This window comes from Callorhinchus milii, unplaced genomic scaffold (assembly GCF_018977255.1).
Source record: "Callorhinchus milii isolate IMCB2004 unplaced genomic scaffold, IMCB_Cmil_1.0 Scaffold24, whole genome shotgun sequence".
In the NCBI taxonomy this organism is placed as follows: Eukaryota; Metazoa; Chordata; class Chondrichthyes; order Chimaeriformes; family Callorhinchidae; genus Callorhinchus; species Callorhinchus milii.
In genome coordinates, this window is record NW_024704765.1 from 9931457 (window position 1) to 9949796 (window position 18340).

Below are 18340 nucleotides of genomic sequence, written 5' to 3' on the forward strand. Positions count from 1 at the left end.
CTCAAATTACTACAATACGGGCATTTTGATATGTGAAAAAAAATCTCTCTCCAGAGAAAGAGTGCGCACAGAATCGCTTAAATAGAGAACGCGCGGGGAGGCATAAAGACACAAACATTGACTCATATGAAGACCTGGCTGTTTTCTCTCTCTCTTTTCTCTCTCTCTCTCTCTCTCTCCTGCAACCTAGACACCTCATCACATTAGAGGTAATTTCAGAGGGTTAGCTTCAAACTATCCTGCAGCATTAGATTCAGCCCTGTCTTGAGTGCTTTAACTAAGGAAATTGAAACTGAATCTCGGCTTATCTCGAACCATGCTGACCATCAACGCAGAGATATTTGGACAAATTTTATGCATTATGCAGAGCAAATATCAAAACAGAGGTCTTGGCAGATGCAAGGGAGTCCTCATTAAAAATTCCTTAATTAAATCTCCGTCCTAAATGGAATCAGCTCCCCGCGTTTTCGCAGGCTACTGTTTCTGTTTGCCGCAAATATTTGGTTAAACTTGCATCAGGAATGCATTTCTCTCTCCGCCAGGTCTCAACCCCACTGAAAGTAAATACTGCGGCCCTGATCTGATATGGAAATGCGACGGTTTAGGGTGCAAAGCTGAAATCATTTCCTGTGTTTTACTAGCACTTAGTGGGGGGGGGGGGGGAGTGAAGCGGGTTCCAGAGGTAGGCAGATGGGAGTCCTTTAACAATCAACTGTACATGGAATTTCAGGTCTGGACCACACGCTTCCTCCTCTCTCCCCCCTCCCCTCGGCTCCAAGTTCCTTACAACGGCTCTGAATCAGATTGAGGACAATTCTTGCCACCGAAAACTGTGCATTAATACTACTGTAGCAGGCAGGGTTTGAAGCACAAGAACATAAGGTCCATCCAGTTCCCCTTCCACCATTCTGGCAGTCGCTTGCCATGCCGTGTTCCAAACTAGACACTGTATCCCGAGATATTCTTTTCCAACAGGAATCTATCTAACTTGTTCTTGAAACAAATAACGCTTTCTGCTTCTATCCCATCTCCCTAGGGAGCCTGTTCGATACGTTTACTACGCACAATCGCGATCAAATAATCATTAACGTCATTTGTGCTGAACATACTCAAGGCAGCGTTGGAACATGGGGAAGGGGAGAGCAGTAATTGGGGTGAGAATCATGGCTTCGTAGCCAAGTCTGATCATGTCCTCAACCCACCAAACACTAGTCCAGCACACTTTCCAGCAAGGATAATTGGGACATGAAGCTTCCTCTGTCGGTCGGTGCTCCCAAGCTGAGATCAGCACAGCTCAGCACAGTCCACACAGACTCAAGTGTAAGTAAGGACCTTCCTGGTCTGTTATGGCACAGATAGATGCCGTTACCAACTGAGACACCAGAGAAGAAGCCCGTGAATTCCTTACGGCACTGAAATATAGCTGCCGATCAATACAGCTCGATTCTATCTCTTGAAAAACATTGCAGCCTATTCCATACGGTATAAAATGGCATTTGCATACCTGGCAATGTACTTCTGGTAAATATTTACATCTTCTGCACCTGGCTTCTCTGCTGACAATCCGTTCCTAATTTTTACAAAAAAGAATAAAGGTTACATTTTGATAGGTTTTATATCTGGATATCAACCTGACAGAATGCAGCTCAGTATCAGATCACTGTTTCCTCTACGCTCTGTGGGTGTACGTGGATGTATGTGTGTCTGTCTGTGTGTCTGTCTCAGACTATGAGTGACATATTCAGAAAAGCTCCAGTATCTTAAATATTGAAACTTCACATTACTTGTAGCTTCAGAGTGGGAGCAACAAAAAAGACCCTAATTAATATCATTATTTAACCGTTTATAAAGACTGTGATTATGCCCCTTGCAGCCAACTGTAACCCAGTTGGAGATTGAACAATGGCTTCTTAGGGGTAAATTTCTATGATTACTTTGGTGACCACCTACATGTGCATTTAACCTTTCACTGACTTGCTTTGAGTTGCTCTCTCTCTCTCTCTCTCTCTCACTCACTCTGCCATTTTCTAAGCACCAGCATTCTCTCAAAGACTTACCGGATACCCGCAGGTATACTAGTACTGGTAGGCAGCCTCCTGCAGGGGGGAGAAAAGAAATTTTTTTTGAAATCACTATCCCACACACAGACTTTGGGAATGAATGAGAGTATTGCAGGATGTAGAGGAAAAAGTGGGGAAATGGCATTGAAAGATCTGTCATGGTTTCATCAAATGGACCCACTTCGACCGGCTGAACTGGCTTCACATTTTGTCTGGAAAGTCACATGTTAAATTGCTTTACTGTGGGCTGGGAGTCATCTCGCTCAGCTCCTGTTAACCCTGCAAGCTAAAGCCCTAATGGGAAGGTCCTAGCTGGACAAGCAGCAGGAAAGCTTGCCAGACAGTGCTAGCAATGTGGTTTTAGCTGGTTAGGCTCCAGTAGTTACCCCCAACACACACTCTGGGGTCCCCAAGTCTTGGTTCTTGCCAATTAGCCCCTTAATACTTTCCGGAATTAGGATGCATTCCTCCAGGAAGAGAGAGAGAGCGCATTCCACTCCAACAATCTATCCCTGGGATTTCCATGTGTAGGTGGGTGCATGGAATTCTCAGCTTGGGTTGGATTCTCTTAAGCACTGTGATGGGTTTCCTCATGTGTCAGACACCCACCCGGCTGACCAAAAATAATTGACTGCCTTTCTTGCTAAACCCCTGATCTCATATTTGCCCCAATCTGAGCCAAGGCAAAGGACCTCTACTGCACCCCCGTATTTTGATGCCGAATACAGCCCGTTTGCATTGAAAATCCCGAGGCCACGTTATTATGATGTAGTGTGTGCTTGCAAATCATAAAATCAATACCCATTTAAATGCAAGGTCCAACATAAAATCTGCATACATTTTTGCCCTGGCCTTCGCATAATAAAATGAGGGCAACAGCTGCATAATAATAAGATAGTGGCCGTGGCTTCCAAAGATTTGCCTGATAAAATGAGATCGACAATAACACAAAACTTTGGTGATGTTATCTTCCCCCTATTGAGCTGGTACTACCCTAACAAGCGAAACGTGGAAATGTTTTTTTTACCAGAATGATGAGAAGGGATGAGAGACTTCATTTATGTGGAGGGATTAGAGCGGCTGGGATTGTTCTCCTTAGAGCAGAGAAGGTCGAGGGGAGATTTAATAGAGGTGTTCAAAATTATGAGGGATTTTTAGAGGTTAGTTAGGGAGAAACTGTTTCTACTGGTGGGTGAGTCGGTAACTAGAGGACACAGATTTAAGATAACTGACAAAATTGAACCAGAAGCGAGTTGAGGAGAAATCTTTTTACACAGCAAGTTACTACGATCTGGAATGCACTGCCTGAAAGGGTGGTGGAAGCAGATTCAATAATAACTTTCAAAAGGGAACTGGATATTTACTTGAAAAGAGATAAAATTGCAAGGTTATAGGGAAAGAGCGGTGGGGAGTGGGACTAGTTGGTAGCTCTTTCAAAGAGCTGGCACAGGCACAATGGGCCGAATGACCTCTTTTTGTGCTATTGGATTTTATGATTCTAAAAAGCAGGGCAAAGCAACATTAGTATGGAAAGAGTTAAAAGTCGTGGTGATGTTTTGCCTTTGCTGTGGTGGCTGTAAAAGACGTTTGCAGTCACGGAGTGAGCACTATTAAGAGGAGGGTGCAAGGGATTCGCTTCTCTGAACAGGAGACACTTAAAGCTTCCTTCAGTCAAATAGACTTAGTAAAAAATATAGCTACTTACCCAATGCAATCGTCCAATGCAGGTTCCCCTTTGGAAAGGCGGCTGTTTCGAGAAATATAAAATGTGGTTAATAACATGAGAAGATTTGGGTGGTGGGTGGGGGAAAGACTAGAAAATAATAATAATAATAATAATCATAATCTTTGCATTTGATACAGATATAGAGCCTTATCAAGTCGTTGTGACGTCTCAAAAGCGCTTCACAGAATATACTGTGAAGTAAATTGACTGTATATTTTGTGGGTGAAACACAGCAGCCAATTGCGCACAGCAAGTCCCACAAACAGTCGTGGATTGAGTGACCAAATTATTAGGGTTTTATTACCCCGGGAGAGCAATCCGCTAATCGACTAACAACCGGGCTCTTACTCACTGCTAGATAAACAGAGCCGTGTAGACTAAGGATATTTGACCAAGGTTTCCCCCCCTCCCAGAAATCGAATCCGGGTCCTCTCGCTTGTGAGGCGAGTGTGCCAACCGCCACGCTACAGGACTTCCATTAATGGGAAAAGAGGGCGTAGTGTGTGGGAGGGAGAAATCAGGTAGCAATGAGCGCAGACTCGAGGGGCCTTATGGCCTCGTTCATCACTAAACAAACAAAAACAGGCTTACTTGACGGTGGACACGGTTCCCGTGGTGATGGAGTCCGTCTTGGAGAAGCTGGCCTTCAGGAAGTCGGGGTTACCGAAGCCCACGGCGGCGGGGGATTCTGAGCCGGGCGCGGGGGGGCAGGGGCTGCTGGAGAGTGGGGCGGCGGCGATGTTGGTGGGGGCTTTGACCACCGCCAGCTTCTGGATGTTCTTGATGTCGTACTTGGATGGGCGGCCAACTTTGCCCGTCTTGAAGGCGATGGCTCCCCCCATGTCAGGGCTGCCCTCGCCCGGCTTGAAGAGGTGCAGGTACTTCACGTTCTCCAGGTCGTACTTGGAGGGCCTCTTGTAAGTGCTGCCGTTCTGGGGCCGAATGCTCTCCCCCGTCTTTAGCCTCTGGATGAAATAGTCATATTTCGAGGGCCTGGAAATGAAGCCTTGCATATGGGGAGCCGAGCCCGAGGGGATGGAGAGAGCCGCTAACTTGGAGTCCAGGCGGGCGATGGGCTCCTGCACCGGGGGCCTGTGGCTTAGCAGAGCCCCCTCCTTGCCGCCCGGCGTCAGCCTGGAGTCTAGTTCGTTGGGTTTGGAGATAGGAAGAGGCCATGGAAGCCCCTCTCCTGCTTTGAGCTTGCGGATGCACTCGTATTTGGAGATGCGGACGCGCCTGGCTGTGGCGTCCTCGCCCAGCGCCGAGGGCAGGCCGGGTTCTGAGGTAGAGGCATTCAACTTGTCGAAGCTGATTTTCCTGGCGATCTCGTCTCGGACGTTTTGGTGATCATCGTAACCGAACATGCCCAGGAACTCATTCATGGTGGTGGCTGCATAGTCGTGGAGGGTGGAATTTTCCCCTGGGGAGGGGGAGAGTGACGACAACGGTGATGGGGAAAGGTGTGGGGGGGTGGTGAGAGGAGGGGAGAGGTGGGGTGGAGATGGAGGAAGTGGGGGGCGCGGCGGGGGGGGGGGGGAGCGTGGGAGGAGGGGGGGGAGAGAGAAAGGACAAGAGGAGAAAAGGGAACCGAAGAGTTAAAACATTTCCCGAACACTCTGCACAGCTCTTAAGTTTTACGACTGCTAAATTAATTTGTAAAAAGTAATTAATACGGGGGCAAAATAAAGGGAGTTCATCAATGTCAGAAAAATCAATTTCACTAAATGTTCTAGTCAATGGCTTCTCAGTACATTAAACAAAGTTTTCATAAATATACCGTGCTCACAGCTCTGCTTAATATGTACCCAGTAATCTTCTCTGTTCTGCATCTAAGTCTTTATTATTATACCAACCTATTTTATAAGGGCTGCCTTTTTGGGGATTTCCAGTTTGTCTCTCTCTCTCTTTAAATTCCTGTTATGAGCAATGATGCCCCAGAATTGATGCAATCTTTCCACTTTTGGTTCTTGTTTCTTAATTGTTGAAGATTGTTGTTTTCTCTCTCTCTCTCTCTCTCTCTCTCTATTTATCTCTCTCTATGTATAAAAGAACATAAGAATTTCTAGGCGAAAGAAGTCCAAGGTCCATCCAATTTGCCTTCCAACATCCTGGGGGTCGCTTACACATGTCGTGTCCCAAACTATATAATGTATCCGGAGATATTATTTCCTATAAGATAAATATACATGTATATTACCTTTGCTATCTAATCAACCAGGGAATATCATTTCGTATTCCTGTATATACATATAGGAATATGAAATGATATTCCTTGGATGATTGGACAGAAAAGGTATGATAGGTTAATCTGATGGTCATTTCCGCTATGGTTCTGCCAGAGATGAAGTGGGGAGATGTTGTGCCTTTGACTGCACTGCGCTTTGAAGGGCACAGGACATGTTAGATGACTGCGCAGTGCAAATGAGATAGGTTACCTTGCCACGTGGTAACCAGCCACAATTCCACCTATAATAGGAAGCTCTAAGAGGAGGGTCGCCAGAGAGATTCATGTGAAGAAGGTCCCTTCGCCCTCCAGCCCATTTCATCTCATCCTTCCACAACCTCCACCGTCATGACCTCCCAGGGTCCTGGTGCCTGCTAATCCATTCCAGGTTTTGAATACTCTCTGGGGTAAAGAAATACTTCCTGGTTGTTGCCCTAAAATTGTCTTTCTCAGCCCTGAACCAGCGCCCCCTTGCCTTGCTCCCATGTCCTCTCACCCCGCAATCTTAATGTACCTAAGGTGACTGTACTTTTGCAGGCGAACTGGGCAACCAATTGCGCAGAACAGAGTAAATTGAGAATCCGGTAGAATTTCTATTGAGGTTGAATAACTTGGCAAGTTCAGGATCATACATGAACAATAACAACAACAACAACAACTTGTATTTATATAGCACCCCTCATGCATAGTAGGGTCCCTGAGTGCTTAATACCCAACTGGACAAGGAATAGAGTTTGGGGAGTATTGGGAAGAGGGTTGTTACTATACTGATAACCGATGACTGTTAGAGGAGGAAATCAGAGAGAAATGACGAAAAATCTCCCTGACTTGACACCCCCACTCCACCCCCTCACCCACTCCCTATTAAAGTCATTTTGTGTTTGTGTTTGTGTGTGTGGGGGGGGGGGGGGGAAGAGGGGAGGGGTGGTGAGTGAAGCATAGGCTGGAGATCAGGAGAGAAAGAGATTATAATAATAATAATAATCCTTGCATTTGATAAAGCGCCTTATCACGTCATTGAGAGTCTCAAAGTGCTTCACAGAATATACTGTAAAGTGGAGTGACTGTGTATTTTGTGGGCGAAACAGGGTGATTATAAAACCTAATGCTTATCACTTGTTTACATTTCAGAGTGTGTCATGTGTAGGTTTGGTGCATGCTATTAAGGAAATATATCATGTGCCAGTGACAGACACTGTGTTGAGTGAATACTTATCCAAAATAACTTGCGGCCTCCTCCTATACACTGAATGTCCTAAGCCCACTGATCTGGGGAGGACAAAGTCTTTGAGACTTGTGGCCTCATAAGGTCTGAATTCAGCAGGAATAATTTGTTCTGACAGAGTGTCAGATAATCTTACTTTAAAAATAGTGTAAAAATGTATTGACCTTATCATATTTCCCCCCGATGATGTCACCGCCTGCCTTTAGAGCCCTGGGTTGGAGATAATTCCATATTTCTGTATCAGAAGCCACTTCTAGAGAAAGTGTCACTGGAGAACATTAAATGAAGTACTCTAATCTTTACACTTAAAGCCTGCGAATTCCTCAGTGAAAGGCAGTCCCGGCCTTGTCTATATTTGAAGCAATTAAAAACACGTTTTTCTTATAACATGATAACAAAGGCGGCTTGGTATCTCAGGCGATGTCCTCTCACATTCCGGAGCGGAATGAGCTAAAAGCGAGGATGGACGCTGTGTTGAGTGCACCTTGTATTTCAGTGGGCTCCGGCCTGCTCCATGTCCCCTATCATGCCGACCCACCCCACCAACGTCAGTTCGGCCTTCAGCCTCTTTGCCTCTCACCTTTCGGAACTCCATCCCACAGTCCCTTCACCTCACTTCCCTCCCTTCCCGCCTTCAAGGCACATCTCAAGACCGTCCTCTTTGACCACACCTTCGGTCACCCCCTCCTACCCCCACCCTCCCTGCCCTCCACCCCTCCTGATCCCAAACCCCAACTCGGGTGCAAATCCTTGATGTCAGCGGATTGGGATGTCCTCCCGATGTGAAAGGCGCTGTGTAAGTGTAATCTGTTGTTGTTGTTTTATTGTTGTTGAGTGGTTAGGATGTGGAATAGCCTGCAGGAGGGTTGGTCGAGGCAGAATACATACTGGCTTTCAAAAGGCAACTGAGAAGGAACAAACCACAAGGGTAAGAGCTGGCACAGACACAATGGGCTGAATGGCTTTCTTCTGCGCTGTGAACTTCTAGGATTCCATGGTTTCGCCCACAAAATACACAGTCAATTCACTACACAGTAGATTCTGTGAAGCGCTTTGAGACGTCTCAACCACGTGATGAGGGGGTGATGTCGAATGCAAGGATTATTATGATTATTATTATTCCTGGTCTGAAAAGGAAATCTTTTTTGCCCTCAGGCAAAGTGCAAAGATTTTCCAGCGTTCCTCTGGTTTCTGCCTTTCAACCGGTTCTGAGGTGAACGATAGCTTGCGTTGTTGGTGTCAAATCAGCAAAGCTTATTATAGCTACAGCCCGGGTCGTTCACATTTCATGTTTCAGTCTTCGAAACTGAAGATGGGACAGAAAAGCTACAGAAATAGTGCCATTGCTGCACCTCAGAGAGCAGTAAAGATCTTACACCCACAAAATACACAGTCAATTCACTTTGCAGTACGACAACAACAACTTTCATTTCTATAGTGCCCCTCACGCAGGGTAGCGTTCCAGAGCATGTGACGGTGGCGGAGCACGACAGTATAGTTTGTGAAGCACTTTGAGATGTCTCAACGATGCAATAAGGTGCTGTATCAAATGTAAGGATTATTATTATTATTACTGAATCTCATTCCTCAGGAGTTCAAAGGGAGATGGACCATTGGAAACATTCACGGACATCTTTCGTCATTTAAGTTAACTCCAAAGTAGACCGATAAGGATGGAGATAACTGGAGTCTCGGACAGACTGTATTTGTGTTTTTAGAAAATAAAATTCAGCAAAGCATATTTGGGAAGAATTTTTCACCATGAGATTTCTCGATGTCTAATTTAGCTTCTTACCTGGGCTTGTCCTGACTTTCAACAGTAACCTGAGCTTTTCACCCAAACTTGAATCTTGTTTCAGAGAGAAGCAATCACTTGAGCAGGTTCAAATGGGTTCTGTTTTTTTTTTGTGTGTGTGTGTGTGTGTGTGCATCTGTGTATGTGTGTGAAGATGTCTGTGTGTATATGTATATGTGTGCACGACTGGGAGTTTTATTTTATGATTATTAATTGATTGACTTATTCAGTAACAATGCAGCTACATTGACCTTGACAGAACGGTATTTATCAGGACCTTCTGGAGACCTCGGAGCCTTGAAATATAATAATAATAAAAACCATAATCATAATAATCCTTGCATTTGATATAGCGCCTTATCACGTCTTTGAGGCGTCTCAAAGCTTTTCACAGGATATTGACTGTATATTATGTGGGTGAAATATCTAGCAAAAAAGCCTGTCTTACCTGAGGAAGCGATGCTGGCCTGCCTTAGGCTGGCTTCACTGGAGGAGTTGTAGCCCTCTTCCTTCGGCCCAATGTCCTCCGAGTCTCTGTCGTCCATGCAGCTCCCGTCGAGCGAGCCCTGAGCTGCCTCGTGACCCTCGGCAATGTCCTCCTCGTCGCTGCAGCCTTTGGGCTGCACCATGTAGACCCCATCGGGGAGGCCATACGTGCTCTCACCCACCTTCAAGATCCTTTCCTCAGCGCGCTCCGCGTGTTCGTCCGTGTACTCGCCGTTCACCCACTTCTCAATGGCTTCCCGCCTCTTCTTGTCCTCCTCCAGCTTCTGCACGTCCCGCGGTCCTTCGGGGTAGTCGCCTTCGCCATCTTGACTCCCCGGGTGCGGCCCGAGCCTGTCCGCGCTGTTCCTTTGCTTGAGCTGCTGCTCCGGTTCCGCCTGTTCGGCCGCGCAGTCGTACACAACCTGCCGGCTCAGCTTGGCACAGATGGCATTCAGCTTGAGCCCGCCTTTCCTCTTGGCGGCCATCTTGGATTTTCCTGAGGTCCTTTTCAGTGCATAAACGTCATCAACTTCTTCGAGGAGTCAGTGGAACGTCCAACAAAAGGAGAGAGAGAGAGATAGAGAGAGGGAGAGAGAGAGGGAGAGAGAGAAAAAAACAATGAATAAAATAAGAGCGAGAGAACGAGAAAGGTAGGGAGACATTCTAAGAATCACAGTACAATGTTCATCGCTGTTAGAGGAAGAATGACGAGCAGTAATAAATTTACCGACAGGATATGTAGGAATGGGAATGCAAAGTGCCAAAGTTCATCTCAACAATGCGACTGTGATTTGACTGATCAAGGATAAAATAAATCGAGCGGTAATGAAATCTGTCCAGAGAAGCAAAGGACAAAAGTCATCTTCAAGACACATGGCAAACAAAGCACCTCCCAGAGGCCATGGAAATAAAAAGAACTTGGGTTTTATAGCACCTTATCATGTCAAAACGTCTCAAAGTGCTTTTGCAGCTAATTGTTGTTAAGGGCAGTGGTTGTTATTTGTTGGCAAAAGTGGAAGAAATAAGGTCCCGCAAACAGCCACGAAGTAAGAGAAAGACCGATTGTATCTGGGGGATAGTTGGCCAGGAAACCAGGAGAGAGAGAGAGAGAGAGAGCGAGAAAGAGAAAGAGAAAGAGAGAGAAACTCCCTTCTCTTTTCCAATAGCGTAATGTCGGGTTCTTTTAACGTCCACCTGACCAGGCACAGATGGTAACTCGGTGTAATATTTCTTCCAAAAGAAGACACCTGCAACAAGGCAGTACTCCCACCCCCTCCCTCCGCCACTGTAGTGGAATGTCAGATTAGACTATGTGAGCTCAAAGTCCAGATGTGGAGGGGGGGTCTTGAAACCACAGCGACCTGACTCAGAGGAGAGAGAGATACCAGCTGAGCCAGACTGCCAACTCTAACTGTTTACAGCATCTGCTTAGACAAGACAATATAAGCACATTCATCTCTGTTGACTCACACTATTGCAGAAGAGAAAGTTAGGCAAACAATTGCTATTATTCAATTACTTCCCTGACTCAAAGGGTGCACGGGGCTGTTTAAAGCCATCCTCTACAGCAGGTGGTCCAACTGGCAGCCCGTGGGCCGCATCCGGCCCACTCCTCCCCTTCCCTCCATTTCATCTGGCCCACCTACTCCCTCCATAACCTGTAAATATTATGTTATGTTTCTGGAAGGGAAACGTTAAAATATTGCTTATGCGGTCCCCAGGTGTTTCTCAAATAGGGCATCCGGACCTCAGCAGTCTAAGGGATAGACACTAATGGTGCAGGCTGACCTATCTTCCTTGTTTTATCTGCCTGAGGTTTTGAGGAAAGTACCTTGGGTTTTTTTCCATTGCATTTCCAAGTAACCCCCACCCCACCACCACCACCACCCACCCAAGAATAGAAGAATAGAATATTCCTAAAGAATGTTCCTGTGGCAAAAACACACTGAGCTTCGTTGGGACAAGAGACCTTTAGGGTAACGGGGTCTACAACAACAAGGTTTAGGTTTATATCACGCCTTTCACGTCGAGAGGATGTCTCATAACGATTCACACAACTCAAAAATATTTTTTTTGATTAACCCCGGAAAAGCGATCCGCCAATTGACCAACAACCGGGTTCCTACTTACTGCTAGGTGGACAGAGGCGTGTGGAGTAAGGAAACTTGGCCAGCGTTTCGCCCTGTGCCCGGGAATCGAACCCATGTTCTCTCGCTTGCGAGGGGAGTGCTCTAACCACTGAGCTACAGGACTCCACATTTGTGTTTTTAGAGAAACTGCAATGACATAGCCCAACGGAGGAGGGGACCAATGGTATCTCACTAGTGATGTGTCCATTGATTCATATGTGAAAAAAAGCACCTTGCTGATTCATTCTCCGCAAGGTATTTTTATGGAAACTCCCCAGTTACAAAAAGACGAATCTCTCCAACAATTATTCTGTTAATAACTCAATAGAAAGCTCTGTAATGGCACTTGTGGTATTTAAAGGCTGCTGCTTGCAATATGCACTGCATTGAGGGAACTGTCTGCATTGTCAGAACAATGCTTAGTAGATTTTATGGTTGTAGATATATATAATCCTTTCATTTGATACAGCCCCTTATCACATCGTTGAGACGTCTCAAAGCGCTTCACAGAATCTATTGTAAAGTGCGCCATTTGCGCACAGGGGTGTCCCACAAACAGTTGTGGATTGAGTGACCAATTTTTTAAAAATTATATATAAAACCTCTCGATGCAAAAAAACAGGCAGAAAATAACCGAAAGTGATGATCTTTCTCACTAAAATAATCCAACTATAATTAACAGCTGTGAACTCGGCACTGCATATAACACATGCCGGCTACCTCTCCAGATATGAAAACAGCTCCAAGCAGTTATGAAGCATAACAAACAATTCTGTAAGGTTACTTAATAGGGAGAGACAACAAGTTTTTTTAATTATAAAAATCAAGTCAAACCAGCTGCTGGGAAATACCACTGCACCATAATCACTGCTGTGAAACCCATTAAATGTTTTCTGAATCAGGTAAAAATAGTAACTTATTTCTCTGCGGAAAATATGAAGCAAAGCGTAAGCTGGAGGGGAAATGAGCGGAGCGGGTCGAAATGTCACTGCGTAAAAGAAAGGTTGCCCCGTGTGGGTTCTCGACAAGAATCGGGCACTCTCTCGGACATAAACCTCCCAGCTCAACCCCCCCATTGGATGACGGGCAGCACTGCCAACATTGGGGTTTCCAGAGGCCATTCTTTTGTGGAGTCCCTTAGCGTAGTGGCTAGAGCACTCGCCTCGCAAGCGAGAGGACCCAGGGTTTGATTCCCGGGGGTGATGTGGGGGGGTGAGGTGGGGGGGTGAGCGAAACCTTTGCCAAGTTTCCTTCCTCCTACTTTCTTTTCTCCGAATGCTCTGGTGCCCTACCCTGTGTGAAGGGTGCTATATAACTCCAAGTAGTTGTTGTTCTCAAAGTGCTTCACACAAGCTCTCTGGTTTAAAAATTGGGGTACGCTCCTAAGGTTCGTTCAGAGGTTTGTTGGGATGGGGTGTGTATGGCAGGGGGAGGGTGGGAGGGGGAGGGTAAGAGGAGAATAATCCATTCTGTCCCTGACTTTACCAGGGAGTGTCTCACGCTGACATTGAATGCCTCAAATGGAATTACGTTCCATTTTGCCGGCACTAACATCCCTCACCTTGATAAGCACAATTTAATCAGCTTCCCAGTCATGAGAGTGTAGCATAAAGGATCTGAAATGGTGCCTTGTGCTGTGGTGCTGATATTAAATGTCTGTGTGAGTTAGAAGGTTGCACTCAAACATTTAATAACTCCACTATCACACAATGTGCCATTTAGCGTTCTCTTTATATAAAGAGTGAATTTGTTTGCGAATTTACTGTGTGATCGGGGCTGCAATTACATTGGAGATTGTGAAATATCTTAATGGGAATTTAATGGAAATTTCATTCCATTTGTTTTATAAAGAGGGTGTTTTATATGGTTTCTCTATTACTGCGAAAGCCAATACATCTTATATCAGAGGTCATGGTATATCAGAGATGTCTTGCAGTGAAGGGGGTTTATATTTATTTGCATTTTATCTTGAAATACGGCTGACTTTGTTCTCAAATCAAGGACTGTTTTATCAACAATGCATTCGGTAAAGTTGTATTTTTTTGGGAGGGGGAGCAATTTCGTCAAGGCGTGATGGGTGGGTAGACGACCAGGGGAATGGGGGCGGTGGGGAGAAGAGGGGGTCACAGACGAGTGGACAGTAATTTGGAAAAATCATCTGGGAGGGGAGGGGGACCCATGAGGAAGTGGAAGACATAAATTGTAAAGTATTTTCACAGGAGCCTTCGAAGGAAGATTGAGGTCATTTGGGCGGAACAGAAAAGGTCATTTCTGTTTACAACACACAGTATTTCAGCCTCTAACTAACTGATTTCCTTTGTGGGAAAATGGCTTTAAAGGAGCTTTTCTCGCTTTCGTTTCCATCGCAGCCCGTTTCCCCCGACTATTTATATACATTCATAAACACTCATTTAATAGGCATTCTGCGGGAGATTGGAAAACAGAATATATGGAGGATAATACATGGTTGCTAGGGCAATCTGAGTTTTATTTCAGGTGCACAGAGGACCATATATCCAAGTCTTTCTCCTCTGTGCAGTGACAGCCCTATTATGGTGGCCAAATGTGTATTATTCATGTTATCTAATGGAAGTAATGAAAAGTGAGGGGTGAAAAAAGAGGAGGGGTTCTGGTGGTGAAGGTGGGGAGGGGGGAGAATACTTTTACACAGGCGAATGGGTCAGCCTGGCTCAGCTGGTAGCGCTCTTGCTACCGAGTCAGAAGATGCTGGGTTCGGATGCCCATGTCAGGGGCCTTTTTTTTCTGGTCACTCTCCTACCTCATCCCTCCCTGCCGTCCATCTCTCCTGTTTCCAACCCCCAGCTTGGGTGCAAATCCTTGACTGTCCAGCGCTTTGGGACGTCCTCCTGACGTGTAAGGCGCTGTGCCAATGTAATTTATTGTTATTGTTGTTAATAATAATAATAAAAATAAAGCTTGCATTTGATATAGTGCCTTATCATGTTGAAATGTCTCAAAGCGCTTCGCAGAGTTTTCTGTAGAGTGTAGTGACTGCTTATCCCTAGGCACATTTTAATAGGGACAAGGGTTATGCAGTTAATTCCTAGTAGGGTAGCCGTGGATAATAATTAATAATAAGAATTATCCTTGCATTTGATATAGCACGTTGTCGCATTGTTGAGATGTCTCAAAGCGCTTCACAGAATACACTGTGAAGTGAATTGACTGTGTATTTGTGAGTGATAACTGATGCACTGTACAAAATGCTAGGATAGTTATAATATGACATTTGCTGGAGTGGCACACTGTTCTGAGGGAGCTTTCCTCCTGTGACTGTGTCAGTGCTGTTCCTCCTGATTAAGATGTTTGAATTGATTCCCAAAACACACATATTTATTTATTTTTTGCCTTGCTGAGCGCACCGATGCCTCTGATTACTTAATTGAACGACTCTTGCCTTGACTACTGATGGCTTTGACCAAACTGAGGATCTACCTGACTGTTCGGAGGCAGGACCCAGATCCTTGTCTCAAACGGTTCCAAATAGTAATAGCAACAATAATAATCCTCACATTTCATCCGGTGCCTCTGATACCAGGAGGACGTCTCAACAACAACAACAAACTGCATAAATAGCGCCCTTCACGCGAACCATTGTGTGTTTAGTGACAATAACACGAACGACAAATGTGGAAACTGACCAAAGCTGCTCTTCCTGTTCTTTTCTGAGAAGCTTGTTCCAAGCTGTGCGTGTCTTCAGATTGTAGTCTTTTACTTGTACAGACTCCAGAGAGTTAGAAGCAACTGAGGACAAGAAGTTATTCGCAATGTCTGGTAGCTGTGTTTAAAACCCCGCTCTATGCTCTCAGTCCAAATAAATGCGGCAAAACCAAGACATCAAAACGATAATAAAATAATTATTTGGTCACTCAATCCACGAGTGTTTGTGGGGACGCTGCTGTGCACAATTGGCTGCCACGACTCGCCCACAAAATACACATTCAAGTCACTTTACAGTATATCCTGTGAAGCGCTTTGAGACATCTAGAGGATGTGATGAGGCGCTATAATAAATGCAAGGATTATTATTATTATTGTAAGTAATCTTCTCTTAGCTTCTCTCAGCCCAAATCTCTCCAACATCCAAACCACCCTCTTGCCTCCCACTTGCCACATCCCTTTCCATCTGCTCCTCTCTGATCACTGCTCTGTATTGTGCCGAGTGTTTCGGAGCTCCAGTTTGTGCCTCAGTTATTAACACATTCACCAGAAAAGTTACTGTTTAAGACTTGGGACTTTTCCAATTTCTGAGAAAAGACCTCCCCTGATTTTTGGGTGATCTTAACCCTAATTTGGTTAGTGAGGTTCTCGAAGGATTAAAAATAAAACTGGTTTATTCGTTCTCTCTCTCCCACCCCCACTCCACTCCATCCACCACCGGAAAAACACCTATTTTTGAATGGTTATGTTTTTTTTGGCCACAAAGTATACAGTCAATTCATTCACTTCACAGTAAATTCTGTGAAGGGCTTTGAGAGGTCTCGAAGAAGGCAATTTAATAGGTAGAAGAGGCAGAATGAGGAGCCCTCTCTCTGTGTACAAGTCTGGACTGGGGCGGACGTGTTTTATCATTAGATTAAATGCACTTTTAATTGCTTTGCTCTGTAGCTGGTGACCTTGAGGACAGTGATGAGGCTGTCTTTGCACTGACCTTCGTGGGGGGGGCGGTGGAAGGTGGGGGTGGGGGGTGGTGGCTAGGGAGAGAGAGAGCGAGAGCATCAGCTTCTGAAAGAAATTCCTTTACGATACTTTCCGAGTCCGTTTGCCGTGTGAGTCATTAACCCTTTCTGCGCAGGCTTTTTTTTTCAACTGGGGCGGGGAAAAAAAAATCTGCTTCTCCTGTCTGTCTGGTAACCTCAGCAAAAATGATATTCTGTCTCCCTCTCTAAATGGGGGAACGGTATCAATTAGTATCAGAGGAGGGCACTGGATCACGGGGATATTATTTGATTCGCGGCACTCAGTGCAGAAGCTGATAGATTACAACCTTGTTCTTCTGATTTTTTAGTATAAAAACGTCCTTCAGAGGTTAAACGCAGCAAGCCAAATGCACATCCTTCCTGCATTTAGAAGCTCTTTATTGACGCGCGGTGCACTGGCTGGTATTACTCAGTTGAAACTCCCAGCCTGTCAACCCCCCCCCCCCCCCCCACCTTGCACCCCCCCCCCCCCCCACTCCATGCTTCATTTATATTCCTGCTTCTTGTGGTTAAGCCTTACTTCTCCCTTCCTGTTCCCCCCATGCTCTCCCCCACCCCCCCCACATCCACAGCACAAAAAATTAGCTGGGGGCATGACGGTGGGAATAGAGATAGATCCGTCCTTTGGATGAGCCGTTAAACCGAGCTCCCCTACTCAGGTGAATGATAAAGACCCTGTGGCGCTATTCGAAAGAGAAGGGAGTTTCTCTCTCTCCTTCCCGGTGGGTGTCCTGGCCAACAATCACCCCCTCTCCCATAAAAAAAATTGTTCACTGACTCCATCTTCATTGGGGATATCTCAAAGCGCTTCACAGAATATACTGTAAAGTGAACTGAGTGTGTATTTTTGTGGACAAAACGCTGCCCACATTAAAAGTAATGTGGTCAGTAATCAAAGGGTTAGTAAGGGTCTCACACACACACACACACCGCTGTAGCACAGAGCTGGGCTCAGGGTCGCTAAAACACCGTGTAAGGCTGGCAGACAGCTGCCTAAACCAGGACGCCTTATACCATATGTTCTGAAGGCTGTGTGAGTGTGTGTGTGTGTGTGTGTGTGTGAGAGTGTGTGTGCGGTGATTTCTGCAAAGGGGAAATTCAGAATGCTTATTGATCAAACTTCTTTCGCTTTGCTGTGGGGATTTTTTTTTGAAATTCAAAAGGATTTTATGAATGAACGAAGGAACGAACGACTGAATGAATGAATGAACGAATGAATGAATGAAACCTCGCTGCCTTATGAAGGAGACCATCTGTGAAATAGTGCTCCCAACTCCACAGGGAGAAGGATTGCTATACTTACAGACCAATGTAGAAAGTTAGGCAAGTTTCCTTACTCCACAGGCTTACCTGGCAGTAAGTAGGAGCCCAGTTGTTAGTTGATTGGCGGATCGCTTTCCGGGTGGTAATAAATCCCTCCCCACAAAAAAAAATCCACAACTGTTTGTGGGACACAGCTCTGCACAATTGGCTGCCGCGTTTCGCCCACAAAATACACAGTCTCTCCACTTTACAATACACTCTGTGAAGCACTTTGAGGCGTCTTAACGACTTGAGAAGGCGCTACAGCAAATGCAAGGATTCTTATAATATACTACTATATATATTGGAATCTCTCTCTGACGACCCGATCTGTTAGAACTGTCTTGTGATATTTTGTTCGGAGTAAATCTTCAAGAGTAACAAAGGAACTCTTGAAAAAAAAGTGCCCTGAAGTTGATTAGAATCTCACGAGTGGGGAAATTCAACAGCCTCAAGAAAACATAACCCTTTAATGACCCGTTCACTCAAAGGGGAAGTTCATTCTGCACATTTTTTCGATGATGTTTTTTAACTCATTCTTGAAACAGCCTGGGTGGAGGATGCGGGCGGTGGGGGGGGGGTGGAAATAATGTTTGTTGCTTCTTAGTAACTTCTGTTTTCTTTTGAGTCTCCGGAGCGTCACTTACGCTAAGTAACCTATAAATCAGCCCT

General features: G+C 45.4%; 1 protein-coding gene across 1 annotated transcript in view; it reads right to left on the reverse strand.

The window, feature by feature from the left end:
* The window catches only part of casz1 (castor zinc finger 1), a 75123-nt gene that overhangs the window by 34002 nt on the left and 22781 nt on the right, over positions 1-18340 (reverse strand). The window contains exons 5-9 of the mRNA XM_042343803.1: positions 9479-10045; positions 4378-5206; positions 3766-3807; positions 2058-2096; positions 1505-1570 (exon numbers count right to left, since the gene is read on the reverse strand). Coding sequence (XP_042199737.1) covers positions 1505-1570; positions 2058-2096; positions 3766-3807; positions 4378-5206; positions 9479-10045 — 1543 coding nt within the window. The remainder of the gene's footprint in view (positions 1-1504; positions 1571-2057; positions 2097-3765; positions 3808-4377; positions 5207-9478; positions 10046-18340) is intronic.